At 36.2% G+C, this 20,069-nt stretch overlaps 1 protein-coding gene and 2 long non-coding RNA genes across 3 annotated transcripts in view; 1 reads left to right on the top strand and 2 right to left on the bottom strand.

The window, feature by feature from the left end:
- The first annotated feature begins 411 nt into the window (after positions 1 to 411).
- LOC124259471 lies at positions 412 to 19,942 on the top strand. The gene is made up of 3 exons (XR_006893843.1): positions 412 to 517; positions 18,337 to 18,355; positions 19,932 to 19,942. It is a non-coding gene; the product is annotated as an uncharacterized LOC124259471 (long non-coding RNA).
- Positions 4,813 to 9,106, bottom strand: LOC124259470. The gene is made up of 3 exons (XR_006893842.1): positions 8,958 to 9,106; positions 6,838 to 6,934; positions 4,813 to 5,700 (listed from the first exon to the last, which is right to left on the bottom strand). It is a non-coding gene; the product is annotated as an uncharacterized LOC124259470 (long non-coding RNA).
- Positions 15,412 to 20,069, bottom strand: part of LOC124259469 (CTD small phosphatase-like protein 2) — a 45,119-nt gene continuing 40,461 nt past the window's right edge. Inside the window, exons 3-6 of the mRNA XM_046693604.1 lie at positions 19,891 to 20,017; positions 17,825 to 17,945; positions 16,092 to 16,193; positions 15,412 to 15,640 (exon numbers count right to left, since the gene is read on the bottom strand). Of these exons, the coding sequence (XP_046549560.1) occupies positions 16,133 to 16,193; positions 17,825 to 17,945; positions 19,891 to 20,017 (309 nt within the window). The 3' untranslated portion in view covers positions 15,412 to 15,640; positions 16,092 to 16,132. The remainder of the gene's footprint in view (positions 15,641 to 16,091; positions 16,194 to 17,824; positions 17,946 to 19,890; positions 20,018 to 20,069) is intronic.

The raw sequence follows: 20,069 nt of genomic DNA, 5'->3' as shown, positions 1-20,069 counted from the left end.
ATAATAACACAGAAAAAAAAACACACAGAAAATCTAGACCTAATCTTCTAATCTTCCATATATAAAAATGATTATTGCACCAAATATGCCTTATTTCAAGTTTAAACCGATGTTTACATTGACGGTCAAATTTATTGAGCACAACCAAAATCATTTTCAAATATTCACACACTCACTTCTTTGACCAAAACCTGATAAGCATTTACTTCAATGAAGGCAATTGGAAAATAATAAAAAAGATAATTAAATTTCCTTCCAATGACAATACACAATTACTGGTTCTTACAAATGGCCGATAGAAATTGCACTTGTTCCTACTGAACGGAAAGCCAAACGAGGTACATTTTGAAAAAAAATGACATGAATTTGGAACCTACACAGCTCTGGATCAAAAGTGATGTAAATATTTGTGAGCCATCGAGGACTAGAGAAGGTGAGTTAAAGACATGGGAGATCTAATGCTGTGCTGCCTATAGACACATCACTAACAATAACCTAGAACACACGAGTGAGTGATGTGGGTGGTTTAGTTTTACGCTGCTTTTAGCAATATTCCAGCCAGAGCTCCAGATAAGATTTAGCTCATGTGGGTACTGTACCCACTTTATTTTTTTGGAGTGGGTATTATGAATGTTGAGTGGGTATTTCATTTTCCGTTACCCACTCCTTTCAAATATGTGCGTATTTCAGTCATTTTACTCACCTGAGTATTATGTCATTGGGTAAATTTACTAAGCAGGTATGTTCTGCCTTATGTCATATCTAATCAAAACCAAATTTAATATAATGGAAATGATTTCATAAAAAATCACTTATCCTATACTGACAGTACAACACTTGTCCTATACTAACAGTACTGACTGACTGACTGTTTGGTTTTACGCCGCTTTTAGCAATATTCCAGCAATATCACGGCGGGGGACACCAGAAATGGGCTTCACTCATTGTACCCATGTGGGGATTCGAACCCGGGTCTTCGGCGTGACGAGCCAACGCTTTAACCACTAGACTACCCCACCGCCCCTATACTAACAGTACAACTTGATAGCAATCGATGTCTTTTTCATTACGCGAGCGATTTTTATAAATATATTCCATACGCATTTGTTTTAAACTTTTTGCGTATCTAACATTTTAAATGCGTAATTGGTACGCAACAATTATTTTTCAATGCGTAATTGGAAATTTTCTATGCGTATTTTACCCGGATACGCAGCTTATCTGGGCCTCTGATTCCAGCAATATCATAGCGAGGGACACCAGAAATAGGCTTCACACATTGTACCCATGTGGGGAACCAAAACCCAGGTCTTTTACATGACGAGCGACTGCTTCAACCACTAGGCTACCCCACCGCCCCTGCATTGAAGATTCAGGTACATCCAGGATGGCAGTTCAAAGTTGGAGGATAACCCAAATGATGCCAAGTGAATATTAACCATTTAGGTGGAACCAATCAGACTGTTGTTGACATACATAGAGTCACAGTCAACACCCATCTGGGATTCAAATCCACTACCCTGGTTCTGGTGCAGGCAGGGGACACAACTCTGGTCAAGAATTGTATCATTTTCCAGAAAAAAAGAAATAATAAACGAAATGCAGAAAGCTTTGTAGCTATTCCACCAAGAAAGTCTACACCCATCAACAGCATCTAGACCCAAAAATTGATCCTTGGATACTTGTAGATTACTTATTTCAAATTGTTCAGTAAAACTACAAATGTTTTTTCTTGCAATGTCGCCAATTTTCTTAAATAAAGAATCTCTGAAGTGATACTTGATTTTTCAAAAATCTGTCCAACCTCCCACTTGTGCATGCCAAGGGAAGTAACTCTGACAAGAGTTATCTCCCTTAACTGCTTCACTCTGTGAGCTGGGTTATTCCTAGTCAATAAGAAAACCATGAGACAATTGTTTTCCATGTGAGCATGTAGTGAGTTTGGAGAAAAACTCTCCCAGGACTGACCAAATGATATAAACAGGGCAGGTTATCAACCAGATGAGCATAAAGCATTGAATCTACTCTCACAACCCTTTAACTCTGTGATATTTCATACTGAACAATGCAGATCAGGAATACTATCAAGTATATTGGAGTGGAACTGGGTGTCAAGTCTTCACAACAAAAACGACCCCAAAATATTCGTGAACCCTTATTTGTTTTGGATCAGTTAAATATTAAGAACTGTTCATCTAAACTTCCAAACATTTCGATTTTCTTAAGGCATATCCATGGAACATTTTTTCCATTTTTCATAAAACCTGAGGCAAAATTTTTTTTTTTTCACATGTATCTTTTAAAAATATAAACATAATCCCAGGGCCCTTCGAAATATTGAATGGTTGGTCCCCTTACAAAAGTCAAAAGGAAACAATTTGAGCGAAACAAAAGATATTCCATTTCTTAAGAAAGATTATCTCATTAAAGAAACCCACACATAATCAACTTTCAATAAAAACTGTCACAACTTGATAACCTGTTTTGTCTTAATTTCATCTCTTTTAAAAAATGTCTATCATTGAGAGCAGACTGTCAAAAAACAGACACTTTAGTTTAAAACAAGGGAAGTAACAGTACTAAACAGAGTTATCTGCCCTGATTCATGAAACAAAATGTTTCTTCAACAAAATGACAGCAACTTTGACTAAAGTAACAAATTCGCTGACAACATAAATTGAATAAGTCATAAACATAGCCTCGACATAAAAACATACTAAGGCGGTTTCATTTTACGATTTCCTTTTCAAAGAAATATCTGAAGAGTTCAGTCTTCAACGGCGACTAAAATGTACTAATGCATATTTGATTCTGATTTGACCAAGAATAACAAACCTTTCCTAGCAGAACAGTTCCGGAGATAGTGTTTCCTGGTCAACATTCAAATCTGATACCAAGCACTCAATAAAAGCTGGCGTTTAACTAAAGGCAGCAGTGTTCAGACACAAACCCATATAATCATCAACAAATAAAAGGGCTAAAATGGTATAAAACACAAGAAGCTATAAAATGTCGAAATGCTAAAACTATATACAATTCGGGCAAAACTAACAGTGAACATGAACATTACACAGGACTCAATGCAAGATGTGGTGTATGCTTCAAATTTGTACATATGAACAAATGTCGCCATGTGAAATATTTCATTTGCTGAGAATAAATAATTTCATCACATCAATGAAAACGATAAGTGGTTTGAAACCAAATTCATACAAATGCACTGTCCACTCGCTGACAAAGCACTAAAGATGCTTGTTTACGTGAAACACACTGAAACATAGCTGTGAGGCTTTTATACGACAAAACCCTTAACAATAGAGTACTAGCATTTGCGCTGCCCATAAAAGATTAAAAGGTAGGTTTTCAGTTCTTCACATATAATCTCCACCAAGTCTTAATACCCTTGATGATAACAGGTCAATATTTGATTTAAAAAATAAAATAAAAACTAAAACAGAAAAAAACACTTCCAATTTTAGAAATAGGTATTTCATTATCAAAATGGGTTAAAAATATATGTCAAAGATGTTTAGTTCATAACAGGAATTATACAGAATATTCAAGACTTTATAAAAATGTTGTTTAGGTAAAAATAGTCTTCATACAAATATTCTACAGCTAGTCTTAACATCGTCTGATTCTGATAAGAGACGTACACAAAAAGGGATTTTCTGCATTCTAAACGTCAAGATATTGACTAGAATATGTTCACACAGTATGTAAGGCACAAACTATCTTATCTTGTAGTAAGCAGTTTCTAATAACCGACCCAAAGTCACCAACCAAACATTGCATCCAAGAACAATGCATGACAATTTTTGTCACACGATTCAACAAAAATGTCTTTGAAAAGAATGTTTAAATTCAAAACATGGTCGGTTCCTTTGTTGCAGGTGTTTCCAGACTTCCTGTGCTGACTTCAAATACATGTAGAATCTCATTTGTTAACAATTGTCAACTTTTTGTCAGTTTAGTGTCAACAACATTACATTAATGCAGCCTCCATCAGCGAAACAAGTGACGGCAGTATATACCGTTCATGTCTTATTCCTAAATCTTACAAATATGCTCGTATATTTCACAGAACTCCTACTCAGGTTCAGGGCCTGAATAAGCCCTGACAAGGTCTAACCAACTCATTTGACAGTAAATTTCTAAAATAACCAGTTCCGTTCTCAAATAATCCGAATATATTTCAGAAAAATCAAGTTTATGACAACAGACTTTTTCCCCTGTGTACAAATAAACTGTAGCTTTGGCAGCTTTTTCCGAATATTTCTCAGCCTTATGTTAAAGAAAACGAATTCGAAAACTGACTCAGTGAAATTGGACGGCACAGAGAAATTCATCTATAGTTCTGGATCTAAGTAAGTGTGCACTGTTGGCTCACAGTGGTTTTGTACAAGAAATATAATATATATTAATATCTCACAAATAACTACAATAAAATCACTGATGAGAAACAGGTTGAAGGGAAAATCTTAACAATAAACATTTACAAACAAATACAGGTTTGTTTTTGTCCTTTTTTTTCTTGAAAGTCAAGTTTGACTGGATTATACACGGAGAGGGCTTCATCAAAACAGGATGGCATTCTTCACGAGAGTTATCTCCCCTTGAACACATAATTACACCCAGCTAATGGGTTCATTTGTACTTTACCAGACCTGACTCAAGCTCAGTTAATCCTAGATTTTTCACCTCAAAGAACACTACATATATCACCAATGAATTAAATTGAGTAAAATTTCATTTCATTTCTTAAATTAAACTTCACATTGTAACATTTCAATTTATACAATGTTTTTTTTGAAAACTGGTACAATTCTAACCAGTGGTTAAGGAAATATGACATGATTACTAATGAACGGATCCCAACATTCTTATCCCTGACTCGATGTCGTTAAAATCAGATCTTACTTCTTGCGACTGATAAACAAAGATCAAAGGTCATCATGCCATTAGAGGTCGTGTCACAAACCTTGACTGACCCAAGAGCTAATCAGAAACAGGGTTCTCAAGCTTGGCGGCAGAGGATTCAAACAGCCAAACTTCCTTAAAGATCACACTTTGAAAACCATTTCCCAAAGTTCTTGATTCAAAATTTGAACAAAACAAAACAAAACATTGTGAAACATTGATATAGTAGGGCAGTACTTCCCACTTTCTATGGAAAGTCTATTGCGTTCAAAAGAGAGAGAAGACAATGATTCTGATGGAACCAGTCGTAAAGACACTGTTGGTCAGAAAACTATCTTAAAACTTTTCAAGGTTCCATGATCAGAAAATACATATGGATCACAAGGTGAAGGACAATGATTGGTCAGTTGAGATGTGATGGTCATGTGACAACAATAATGAAATGTCCTCCGATATTTGTTTTGCGCTGAGAACTAAGATTGTCCCATGACGTATGTTCTGACTTCAGATACAGCTGAGATTGTTCGTAAATATGGGACCATTTACTGACTAGGTTTAACCACGCAATACTATCGGTAAAACTTAGAGACAAGAAGGCTGAACACTGGAAATTCTCTGGCCAGAATGACATCCCGATTGATTGTGACCCAACATCCTACAACTGTACAAGTGCCATTTTCTCTTAAAGGGAGAGAACTCCTGTGTTCCACTGGCAGTTTATGGAGGCAACAACGTGTGTAACCGAAACCGCTCACGAATGTATGGTCTTACATCTTCATTCTGAAACAAACAGCAAATAGACAAGATTAGATCATGGTCTCACAGCAGTGTGCAAAAGAGCCACTGGCCTTCTAGCCCGTGGCTAGTAAAAATCCAGTCGGGCCAGTAAATCTCCAGTCACTGGCCCGACTGGCTAGTGAATTCTCATGGGGTCATTTTGTAAATATATCACTCTCTCAAACTTGCTTAGCTATAATACACTTTTAAATCATGCAAGATTATGGCCTGATTAAAATGCTCATCATATTAGCAGCTTAATGATGAAACCCGTGTCTACATTCAGATTTCGGGCTAGTGAATCATGTTGTGGGCTAGTAACTTTCAGGCATAACCTGACTAGCAAAACTCACAGTAGTTCACCACGACCCAAAAGCAAAACAGAGACCTTGATATGTTGAAAATATATTCAACTAAAAGCAAAATCAAGAATTAAATTGAAATAGGAATTACATCAATTCATAAAATTTAAGCTGAACATATTTTCCCACAGTATACAAAACAAATGAAAAAAAGGATGACTTAAAAAATATTTGTCACTGATGCTTTAACATCATTGCAGCCCACTCCAACAAACAAAATGTGGCGAGAAAACGTTTGAGTTAAAAGGAACAAAAAAATATTCAATCATTCAACAATGAAGTGAGTGAGTGAGTTTAGTTTTACACCGCTTTTAGCAATATTCCAGCAATATCACGGCGGGGAACATCAGAATGGGCTTTATGCATTGTACCCATGTGGGGAATCGAACCCGGGTCTTCGCTGTGACGAGTGAACGCTTTAACCACTAGCCTACCCCACCGCTCCCATTCAACAATGAAAAAATGCCCAAAAGATAAAAAATACAGACAAATTTAATTTTCTTTAAATTATTATGTATGATAACAGGTCAGTTGACACTCTAGAGAAAATCATATTTGTCATACTGCCAAATGAACAGTCTTTTCAAGCTTGTGTGAACTTTGTAAAACATTTTCAGTCTGACTTTTTATCATTTTAAAGAGCTTACATATGACATCTAGTCCAAGCATGTTTCCCCCAGCCATAGTACCATCAACCATGTCAATGATTAAACAGATTCCCTTGCAGCAGCAACACGACAGAGCATTAACATAAAGAAACTAAATGGTATGCACTTACAAGGGCAACTAAACTCTCAAGAAAAGGGATCAGTTTTAGTAGTTCAGTCATCACGCTGGTCGACAAACCAGCTTTCAATGGGGATACCGTTGTCCAACTGAAAGGGAAAAGAGATGATTCAACACACAGAACTATGTCAAGCCAAATAAACGTAAGGTGTTAGGCATGTTGATGAACGCTGTGTCTGGCAATTATCTTCTGTCATGCTGACCTGTAAGCATCATTTTGTAGTTGTTTGTTGTTTAATGCTGCACTCAACCCGTGAAAATTCTGGTTAGACTTGATCTTCAGTAACCCATGCTTGTCGTAAGAGGTGACTAACGGGATCGGGTGGTCAGGCTCACTGACTTGGTTGACACATGTCATCGTATCCCAATTGCGTAGATCAATGCTCATGATGTTAATTACTGGATTGTCTAGTTCAGACTCAATTATTTACAGACCGCCGCCATAGAGCTGGAGTATTGCTGAGTGTGGCGTAAAACTAAACTCACTCACTAACGCTGCACTCAGCAATATTCCAACTATGTGAAATTTGTAATCTTGAGCACTGATCTACGCAATTGGGATATCTTACCTCGCACATAAATGTCATTTTCTGATTGGCTGAGCGCTCTTCTATTATTTTCAATGTATCCCGCTTACAAGCGAGTAACATTTTCTATGTAGTAGTAATTCTTTACCTCAAATAACATTGAATCACATGTATGATGTATGGAAATTACGATGGATGTTTTGTTAATGCTCATCCAACCAGGATCTTCACAGATCAGCCGCAATACAGTTAAAAATTCCAATATGGTACAGGTAGCTGCATACATGCTTTATCAGCCCAACAAACATTGTGGCCTCTAAATTCTCCATATGAGAAAGTGAAATGATGCATTATAATGAAGATGTAACCAGGATTTCTCTTCAGAAGCAATACAGTCTCCGTATGGTACAGGTCTGATGCATACCTCTTTCAGCCAGCAATGTCTTCTAAATTCCCAAGCTGGTAGATATTTAGGATATCACTGCTACAAGGAGGTGGACATCAGAACTGTAGATATCACTATGTGGCCCGAGGGAGAAGTTTACTACGAATTTATCTTACCGCCATGTTAAATATACAAAATATCATTTTATGGCATTTTGAAGATCAATAAGCTCGCTACCGACCATATGACATGTAAACAAAAAAGGCGTCTGCCTCTCAACTGGATTTTTAAATTCAGTGAAACATATTCTGAGTCTAAACTGCCATAAATATGGTTAATTATGATGAAGCTGAGTGTGCAAACGATGCAATGTATAAATAGTTGAAATAAAGCAGTGAAAGTCGGTAAAACAAATGTGTACATAGTGAACTCAAAAACAGCTAATAAAAGGGTTTCGAACTCCTTACACTGCATGCGCCATATTATGACGTCATACGAATGTTTGCGATACAGCTTCTCAGCGGAGTTTGGCCGTTACCGTTGCAGCGTGTATATTTCCACAAACTTGTTCAAGCATCACTAACCAATGAAATTAAAGTATTTTACATGAAGGTAAGATAAAATATCCGTTACATAAGTTGAAACTTGCTCACAAAGTGGGTTTCTCAGGCCTCTATATATATCATACCAGAGTAGGACATATGATTTTTAACAGAATGTACAGATCTCAAATCTGAATGTCGTCTAAGCCAGTAATCACTAAGTGGGTTTCATTGGAGGTGAGGTGAGGTGAGGTGAGGTGAAACTGGGTTTTACGCCGTGCTTGAGAATATTTCGCTCATATGACGACGTGCATGCGTGTGTATGTGTAGGTGCGGCTGCTTGTACTAGCCCAGACTGAAGCTGGTTTTATAGTGCTAGCCCACTGAGATACCATGCCGCAGTGAAGCATGAATACCCCACTCAGACACAGTATACTGACTCCAAGCCAACCAGTCCTTGTTGTACCCATTAATGCCGAGCGCCAGGCAGGGACCAACAAGTACCATATTTTAACGTCTTTTGGTATGACGCGGTCGGGGATCAAACCCGCGACCTTCCGCTCTAACCACTACACCATGGAGGTGGTCGGGTTTCTTTGGACTTGGAATGGAATGGTATCATATTGGAATGTTCGGAGACTGTTAATCTGTTGCTCACCTGGTACCCAAAGGCTTGTGGGGAGTTGTCAATGATGATCGTCTTTGAGAGGTCGCGTCCGAGGATCGTTAGGTCTTTGATGTAGTAGCCATTGATGCACACACAGTGTTCTCGGAATAACCGATGCCTGGGTTACAAAGGAAAAGCAAGTTAGGTCAGGGAGTAAGTTAAAGCAAAAACATGAGTTTTTCACACAAATAAATCTACATTTCACCAGGGCTGCATGATTCGATTCGATTCAATGAAAATCAAATCTGACACCTCAGTTTTGTTTTCGATAACCAATATTACTATTTCAATTTGATATTTTTTTGTAACATATTTTCCAGACATGTGATATTTTGTAACATATTTTCCTGACATGTGATATCTTGAAACAATTTACCTGACATGTGATATCTTGAAACAATTTAACTGACATGTGATATCTTGAAACAATTTACCTGACATGTGATATCTTGAAACAATTTAACTGACATGTGATATCTTGGAAACAATTTACCTGACATGTGATATTTTGTAACATATTTTCCTGACATGTGATATCTTGGAAACAATTTACCTGACATGTGATATCTTGAAACAATTTACCTGACATGTGATATCTTGGAAACAATTTACCTGACATGTGATATTTTGTAACATATTTTCCTGACATGTGATATCTTGAAACAATTTAACTGACATGTGATATCTTGGAAACAATTTACCTGATATGTGATATCTTGGAAACAATTTACCTGACATGTGATATCTTGAAACAATTTACCTGACATGTGATATCTTGAAACAATTTACCTGACATGTGATATCTTGGAAACAATTTACCTGACATGTGATATCTTGAAACAATTTAACTGACATGTGATATCTTGAAACAATTTACCTGATATGTGATATCTTGAAACAATTTACCTGACATGTGATATCTTGAAACAATTTACCTGACATGTGATATTTTGTAACATATTTTCCAGACATGTGATATTTTGTAACATATTTTCCTGACATGTGATATTTTGTAACATATTTTCCTGACATGTGATATCTTGAAACAATTTAACTGACATGTGATATCTTGAAACAATTTACCTGACATGTGATATTTTGTAACATATTTTCCTGACATGTGATATCTTGAAACAATTTAACTGACATGTGATATCTTGAAACAATTTACCTGATATGTGATATCTTGAAACAATTTACCTGACATGTGATATTTTGTAACATATTTTCCTGACATGTGATATCTTGAAACAATTTAACTGACATGTGATATCTTGGAAACAATTTACCTGATATGAAATATATTGAAACAATTTACCTGATATGAAATATATTGAAACAATTTACCTGACATGTGATATTTTGTAACATATTTTCCTGACATGTGATATCTTGAAACAATTTACCTGACATGTGATATCTTGGAAACAATTTACCTGATATGTGATATCTTGAAACAATTTAACTGACATGTGATATCTTGAAACAATTTAACTGACATGTGATATCTTGAAACAATTTACCTGATATGTGATATCTTGAAACAATTTACCTGATATGAAATATATTGAAACAATTTACCTGATATGTGATATCTTGAAACAATTTACCTGATATGAAATATATTGAAACAATTTACCTGACATGTGATATTTTGTAACATATTTTCCTGACATGTGACATCTTGAAACATAATGACCCGATGTGTGATATTTTGTAACATATTTTTCCTGACATGTGACATCTTGAAACATAATGACCCGATGTGTGATATTTTGTAACATATTTTCCTGACATGTGATATTTTGTAACATATTTTCCTGACATGTGATATTTTGTAACATATTTTCCTGACATGTGATATTTTGTAACATATTTTCCTGACATGTGATATCTTGAAACATAATTACCTGATGTGTGATATTTTGTAACATATTTTCCTGATATGTGATATCTTGAAACAATTTACCTGATATGTGATATCTTGAAACAATTTACCTGACATGTGATATCTTGAAACAATTTACCTGACATGTGATATCTTGAAACATAATGACCCGATGTGTGATATTTTGTAACATATTTTCCAGACATGTGATATTTTGTAACATATTTTCCTGACATGTGATATTTTGAAACATATTTACCTGACATGTGATATTTTGTAACATATTTTCCTGACATGTGATATCTTGAAACAATTTACCTGATATGTGATATCTTGAAACAATTTACCTGATATGTGATATCTTGAAACAATTTACCTGATATGTGATATCTTGAAACAATTTACCTGACATGTGATATCTTGAAACAATTTAACTGACATGTGATATCTTGAAACAATTTACCTGACATGTGATATTTTGTAACATATTTTCCTGACATGTGATATCTTGAAACAATTTAACTGACATGTGATATCTTGAAACAATTTAACTGACATGTGATATCTTGAAACAATTTACCTGACATGTGATATTTTGTAACATATTTTCCAGACATGTGATATTTTGTAACATATTTTCCTGACATGTGACATCTTGAAACATAATGACCCGATGTGTGATATTTTGTAACATATTTTCCTGACATGTGATATCTTGGAAACAATTTACCTGACATGTGATATCTTGAAACAATTTAACTGACATGTGATATCTTGAAACAATTTACCTGATATGAAATATATTGAAACAATTTACCTGATATGTGATATCTTGAAACAATTTACCTGACATGTGATATTTTGTAACATATTTTCCTGACATGTGATATCTTGAAACAATTTAACTGACATGTGATATCTTGAAACAATTTACCTGATATGAAATATATTGAAACAATTTACCTGACATGTGATATCTTGGAAACAATTTACCTGACATGTGATATCTTGAAACAATTTAACTGACATGTGATATCTTGAAACAATTTACCTGACATGTGATATTTTGTAACATATTTTCCTGACATGTGATATCTTGAAACAATTTAACTGACATGTGATATCTTGAAACAATTTAACTGACATGTGATATCTTGAAACAATTTAACTGACATGTGATATCTTGAAACAATTTACCTGACATGTGATATCTTGAAACAATTTACCTGATATGTGATATCTTGAAACATAATGACCCGATGTGTGATATTTTGTAACATATTTTCCTGACATGTGATATCTTGAAACAATTTAACTGACATGTGATATCTTGAAACAATTTAACTGACATGTGATATCTTGGAAACAATTTACCTGACATGTGATATTTTGTAACATATTTTCCAGACATGTGATATTTTGTAACATATTTTCCTGACATGTGATATCTTGAAACAATTTACCTGATATGTGATATCTTGAAACAATTTACCTGACATGTGATATTTTGTAACATATTTTCCTGACATGTGATATCTTGGAAACAATTTACCTGACATGTGATATCTTGGAAACAATTTACCTGATATGTGATATCTTGAAACAATTTACCTGACATGTGATATCTTGGAAACAATTTACCTGACATGTGATATCTTGAAACAATTTAACTGACATGTGATATCTTGAAACAATTTACCTGACATGTGATATCTTGGAAACAATTTACCTGACATGTGATATTTTGTAACATATTTTCCAGACATGTGATATTTTGTAACATATTTTCCTGACATGTGATATCTTGGAAACAATTTACCTGATATGTGATATCTTGAAACAATTTAACTGACATGTGATATCTTGGAAACAATTTACCTGACATGTGATATCTTGAAACAATTTAACTGACATGTGATATCTTGAAACAATTTACCTGATATGTGATATCTTGAAACAATTTACCTGATATGTGATATCTTGAAACAATTTACCTGACATGTGATATTTTGTAACATATTTTCCTGACATGTGATATCTTGGAAACAATTTACCTGATATGTGATATCTTGAAACAATTTAACTGACATGTGATATCTTGGAAACAATTTACCTGACATGTGATATCTTGGAAACAATTTACCTGATATGAAATATATTGAAACAATTTACCTGATATGAAATATATTGAAACAATTTACCTGATATGTGATATCTTGAAACAATTTACCTGATATGTGATATCTTGAAACAATTTACCTGACATGTGATATTTTGTAACATATTTTCCTGACATGTGATATTTTGTAACATATTTTCCTGACATGTGACATCTTGAAACATAATGACCCGATGTGTGATATTTTGTAACATATTTTCCAGACATGTGATATTTTGTAACATATTTTCCTGACATGTGATATCTTGAAACAATTTACCTGACATGTGATATTTTGTAACATATTTTCCTGACATGTGATATTTTGTAACATATTTTCCTGACATGTGACATCTTGAAACATAATGACCCGATGTGTGATATTTTGTAACATATTTTCCAGACATGTGATATTTTGTAACATATTTTCCTGACATGTGATATTTTGTAACATATTTTCCTGACATGTGATATTTTGTAACATTTTCATATGTGATATCTTGAAACAATTTACCTGATATGTGATATCTTGGAAACAATTTACCTGATATGTGACATCTTGCAACATATTTTCTGACGTGACCTCTGTTTATGTGAGGATATTGCAATATATTTTCTGATATGATATTTGTAACATATTTGACGTGATATCTTGAAAATGAAGGACCCAGGTGTATGAGCCTTGCATTTGTACCTGGACGATGGTGATATCTTAAAATATTATCAGACATGTGATATTTTAACATATTCTGACATGTGATATCTTGAAACAATTTACCTGATATGAAATATATTGAAACAATTTACCTGATATGTGATATCTTGAAACAATTTACCTGACATGTGATATCTTGAAACAATTTACCTGATATGTGATATCTTGAAACAACAACACGGGAAGGAGAAAGCCGCATCTTCCAGCTCCGGCTAGACTACAGTGAACCAGAGTCTCATCCTGAAACACAGCAAGCCAATGGTTAAACAGTGTTTCCAGCATTAGTTAATGTGCATGGTTTTACACCACTGGTACCAATACTCCAGCAATATCACCAGATTGTACCCATGTGGGGAGTCGAACCTGGTCTTCAGCCTTCAAGTGCACGCTTAACCACTAGGCTAACCCTACCACACCGCGATCAGCATAGATCTGCAACACCATGGGACACCAGAAAAGAGATTCACAAATTGTACCCATATCAGAACAGAACCTAGGCTTTAAACTCTAGGGTTAACCTAAACTGACTGACTGAGTTGAAGGTATTAATGTCAAAAAAGTGGTTTGCAGAATTACACTCTGTGATGTTTTTATCAAACGGAATTGAAAAATGAAAAAAATATTGAAGTCAATTCTGAATCGATCATTTCATCCAAACAGAGGCCCAGATAAGCTGCGTATCCGGGTAAAAAACGCATAGAAAATTTCCAATTACGCATTGAAATATAATTGTTGCGTACCAATTATGCATTTAAAATGTTAGATACGCAAAAAGTTTAAACAAATGCGTACGGAATATATTTATAAAAATCGCTTGCGTAATGAAACAGACATAGATTGCTATCAAGTTGTACTGTTAGTATAGGACAAGTGTTGTACTGTCAGTATAGGATAAGTGATTTTTTTATGAAATCATTTCCATTATATTTAAGTTGGTTTTGATTAGGTATGATATAAGGCAGAACATACCTGCTTAGTAAACTTTCTCAATGACATAATACTTAGGTGAGTAAAATGACTGAAATACGCATATTTGAAAGCAGTGGGTAACAGAAAATGAAATACCCACTCAACATTCATAATATCCACTCCAAAAAATTACAGTGGGTACAGTACCCACATGAGTTAAATCTTATCTGGAGCTCTGGAAACCAATTCTAACCCAGATCTTCAGATCTAGAGTTCAGGTAAATTAGTAAATATTTGGAAAATCAAACTTGACTGTGATTCTTAATACCTGAAGATCATATCATCCTTATATCAACTTGTCCTACAGGTGGAGGAACAAACTCACGGATCATATCATCCTTATATCAACTTGTCCTACAGGTGGAGGAACAAACTCACGGATCATATCCTCACCGGATCATATCATATCAACTCGTCCTACAGATGGAGGAACAAACTCACGGATCATATCATATCATCCTTATATCATCACTCCTTATATCAACTCGTCCTACAGATGGAGGAACAAACTCACTGATCATATCATCCTTATATCAACTTCGTCCTACAGATGGAGGAACAAACTCACGGATCATATCATCCTTATATCAACTCGTCCTACAGGTGGAGGAACAAACTCACGGATCATATCATCCTTATATCAACTCGTCCTACAGGTGGAGGAACAAACTCACGGATCATATCATCCTTATATCAACTCGTCCTACAGGTGGAGGAACAAACTCACGGATCGTATGGTTCTTGTTCCCACTCATAGTTCTCCTCGGTCTGGTTCTCCTCGGGGCTGGGGGCAGGGGCGGTGGTGTAGGTGTTGCACTCTGGGGGGACAGCGGGGTTGTAGGTGACCAGGCTGCCGTTGTTGTTCTCCTCCATGACCTTCTCGGCAGTGTACGCCTCCTTACACTCCACACCATTGTCAAGGTCGGGGTCCTCGTTCTCCTTACCTGCGTAACAAGTCACATGGTTTTAGCTCATACTTAACTCTGTCTCACGCTCCCTGAACCAGATTATTTTCCCTATTGCCTACATGCAGGGGTGGCAATAACCCATTGCCCGACGCCCGAGTGCAGTGTTTTTTTCTGTCGGGCAAGCAAATTTGTATATCACACTGTACCGGTGTCCAGTTGCCTTTCCAATATTTATTATGTGGTTTATTTGAAAAATCAACAAGAAAACGGCCGGTATAGTGGGAAAATTATCAGGGTAAGTGATTTTACATGTGCCACTGTACCGGAGTACACTAGCAATTTTAAAGTTACGGGAATATTTCATTTGGAACTTCCGGCTGATGCCGTCGCTTCCTAATGAATTCCCGTTCTTCAAATACTCAATAACACCGGGAAATTCGCCAACACATGATGTTTATCTCCTAAGGGTTAGGGTTACAATACTTACTAGATGCAGCACTGTCCGACTCAGCTTCTGTGGATGTCAGGTCAAGGATGAGGGACCTGGCTATCTCTTCCAGCTCCTGCTTGGGTGATGTCAGGTCCGTCTCTGTCAATATCAACATCAGCATCATCAGCATCAGCATCATCATCATCATCAGCAGCAGCAACATCATCATCATCATCAGCAGCAGCAGCAGCAGTATAATGTTACATCCCCTATTACTCAAGGACCCAAGAAAACCCTGGATCCACTCCCTTGTATATTTCGCTATTTCAAATTACCTGCCCTTGCATTACGATTTTACCGACCAAACGTCGACAGGGGGAAAAAGGTAATGGGTACGGTACACATGAAAACATCGAAACAAATCCAGTCAGGTTTTTGAAAGGCATTTAGAAGTTGGACGAACATGAATACATGACACTTTTATAGATAACAACTTCTTTTTATTCTTTACACGATGTTTCAGAGCTAATTCGTGCTCCTTCATCAGGTGAATACTGAGTCAGTACAAAGAGTGAATATATATAGATAAAACATGTTTACACAATGCAAGGAGGGAGAATGTACAAAGATAACAACATAATTACTAGTGTTTGGAACTGGTTAAAATCTCATAATTGATGATTGGTTAATTACAACCGATCAATCATCGAAAATAATTGGTTTGCGTCATTTATCAAATGTTCCTGTTATCTTTGTTAATGCACACACAAAAATCTGAAGAAACATGTAGTAATTTGCAATTTGGTCTTTTGCAAATTGCACAAAATCCATTGGCAAAATTTGCACATTTAAAGAATGATTAGTATGTTAGGAACACAGATTTCCTGGATTCTTTAAGATAAATTCAATCATGACTTGGAACGAGCTTGTAGTGCTTATGAAATGTAAATTTAATGACACAGACAAAACCAACCTTGTGTAAAACATTGTTGATGCAACAAGTGTTCCAAAATTGGTTGTGTTCGATTATGAGAAAACACAATCGATTGCTTGGTCGGTTTGGCACTGCGACCAATCTTCGATTATTTCAATTATTTCAATTTGTTGCCAGGAAATGTGGTGGTCGGGATTTTTGATGAAGTGTTCGGAAAGGGCAGATTTCATGTCAGATTTTTCTTGGCAACAAACCCAGATTCTACACACCAACATCAACCACTGGAAGATGCGGAAACTTCAAGAAAGCATCGAGATCCAGAGAAAGAAGCCAGCCATTAACCGGGACAAAGGCATTTACCTCCCCAGTGTATACTCTGTTATACTATAATCTCTTGGCTTCATCCATTCATTGTTATCTTTGTGCATTAATCCTATCCAATTGGTTTCCTATTATGTTGTTCTTCTTGTACATCACTCCACCCCCACTCTTGGATTTGTGTACACAATACATTGTTTTCTTTATGCATTAATCGTATCTTAATGGATTCGTAATCTTATTGGCTTCGTAATTATATTATTAGCTCTGAAACGTTGTGTAAAGAATAAAAAGAAGTTGTTTTCCATAAGTGTCATGTATTCAAATCCAGTCAGTTTAGACAATCGTGTTTGTGATACTGAGTGAGTGAGTTGGGTTTTATGCTGCGTTTAGCAATATTCCAGCAATATCACTGCGGGGGTCACCAGAAATGGGCTTCACACATTGTATCCGTGTGGGAAATCGAACCCGGGTCTTCCGCGTGATGAGTGAACGCTTTAACCACAAGGCTACCCCACCGCCCCTTTGTTATACTGACCTTCCTGACTGTAGTTGGGATACAGAGGGGAGGAAGATTGTTCCAAGGAGAGTTGTTCGGGGAGGACTGCCAGTTTCTGGTTTCGCCTTGATGTGAGTCTTGTCCTGGTCACGAACAACAGCTGTAACAACACGAACAACAGCTGTAACAACACAAACAACAGTCACAACCGATCCAATGTTTTGTAACCAGATGACAGCGTGAGCAATATGGGTGAGTGAGTGAGTGAGTTAAAATTTAACGTCACCTCAGCAATATTTCAGCCATATAGTGACGAGTAATGTTTTACATAAACAATAAAGTTAAGTTGCTAAATAATCAGTAATCGAAGGACTGTAAAATAACTAGAATATCACAGATGGAGTCTAAAACTAGCATGAACATGTAAAACTATTTTATTTACGAAGACAATACAATATAAAAACGGGCTATAGGTCGCCAACAACGTGAGCAAAATGGGCGGGTGCAGGTGACCGATGTTCAACACTAGTCTTACGTTAAACCCATATGAGTGAGTGAGTGAGTGAGCGAGTTTAGTTTTACGCCGCTTTTAATAATAATAATAATAGGCCATTTATATAGCGCCTTTCCACGTCACAGGATATGCTCAAAGCGCTTCCTGAGCTCAAGTTAAAACTATATACAGCTGGCAGGTACGGATGATTGGAAGTCACTTGTAGCGGAGAAATAGATGAGTCTTTAGTCATGTTTTGAATGTACTTAGGGAAGGAGATGATTTTAACTCGATAGGGAGAGAGTTCCACAGAGAAGCTGCTGCATATGAAAAAGCTCTTGAGCCAAATAATTTTAGATTGTAGCCCGGGACAGCAAGTAACAGTTGTTGTGATGAGCGCAGAGTTCTTTCTGGAGAGTAATGTGTCAGAAGGTCTTAAAGGTAGGAAGGTCCTGAGTTGTAGAAAGACTGGTAGGTGAGGCAGAGAATCTTGAAATCAATCCTTTCACGAATACGGAGCCAGTGTAGAGAGTTTAGAATGGGAGAGATGTGACAGCGAGTACTGGTGAGAGTGATGATGCGTGCAGCTTTGTTCTGGATTTTCTGAAGACGATGGAGTTGAGAGGAAGAGATGCCAAACAGTAAACTGTGCTTTTAGCACCATTCCAGCAATATGACGGCAAGTGACATCAGAAATGGGCTTCACACTTTGTACCCATGTGGGGAATCGAATCTGGGTCTTTGGCCTGATGATAAAACGCTTAAACCACTAGGCTACACTACAGCCTACACTTATGAAGTGAATATGGGGCAAAATACAATCTAAAAACAAATTTCTTGTATATTTACATTTTTGGCCAATAAAAACATTAGGATTTTATTTTTTGAGCGGGGAAAATTAAGTTTTATTTTTTTTCTTATTCTTGAAAAATTGAAAAAATAAGGCAGGCAGATCCATAAAACAAGGAATAAAATTGGTCGGGCCTTAAATGTACAAACTTTGTAAGATATGTTTCTTAGTTTGAGGAAATTGGTTCAAGTAACTGAAGTAACTCCAAGCAATCTCTTGTACAAGGTATTTTTATGCCAAATCTAAATTCAAAGGCTTTCCAAGATCTCAGATTTCAAGGCAAGCTGTGTCTTTTGTATCAATGCTGCAGTTCGTGACGCTTCTCTGGGACCACACAGGGCTCGATTTAAAGAAATAAAACCTACTTGCACCTAGTGCAACCTTAGGTAGAAACCTTGTTGCATCAGACAAAAACAGGTTGCCCCTGCTGCTCAATATAAAATCTTGTGTAAAATATGATGCTTGAGTTTTGGTAATGATAGTTTAGAACATTTTAACAAAAAGAAATCTGGGACTGATAACATTAGTTATCTTACGTCCTAAAATTTCATGAACAGTAAGTCCTTCTGTCACTGCTCATACAGTCATCAGAGCCACTCTTCCAAGTCAGTTCCTCATCATTCTGTTTTCCAGCTGAAGTTTAAAAACTTGACTTGCACCTGGTGCAAGTTAGACTAATAACTAGGTTGCACTTTGTAATATTAGGTTGAAACAAGTGCAAGTAACAAGCACTAAATCGAGCCCTGCCACATCAAATCTTACCTTTCTTCCTCAAGCCCGACTTTGTACGATGTGGAGTCGAGGTGATGAGGGTGTCCACGCCATTTGTGTTTGTTTCACTGATGCCGTTCTCAACCTTCGTCTTCTTCACTGGAGTGTCACGACTTCCCTGGAAACATTGGATATCACTTGAGGAAAACAAGAAGTGTTGGACCACAGTA

Source organism: Haliotis rubra, unplaced genomic scaffold, assembly GCF_003918875.1.
Source record: "Haliotis rubra isolate DU_JTF1 unplaced genomic scaffold, ASM391887v1 Scf722, whole genome shotgun sequence".
Lineage (NCBI taxonomy): Eukaryota > Metazoa > Mollusca > Gastropoda > Lepetellida > Haliotidae > Haliotis > Haliotis rubra.
The sequence above is the reverse complement of the archived record's forward strand: the minus strand, read 5'-3'. Positions and strand labels throughout refer to the sequence as shown.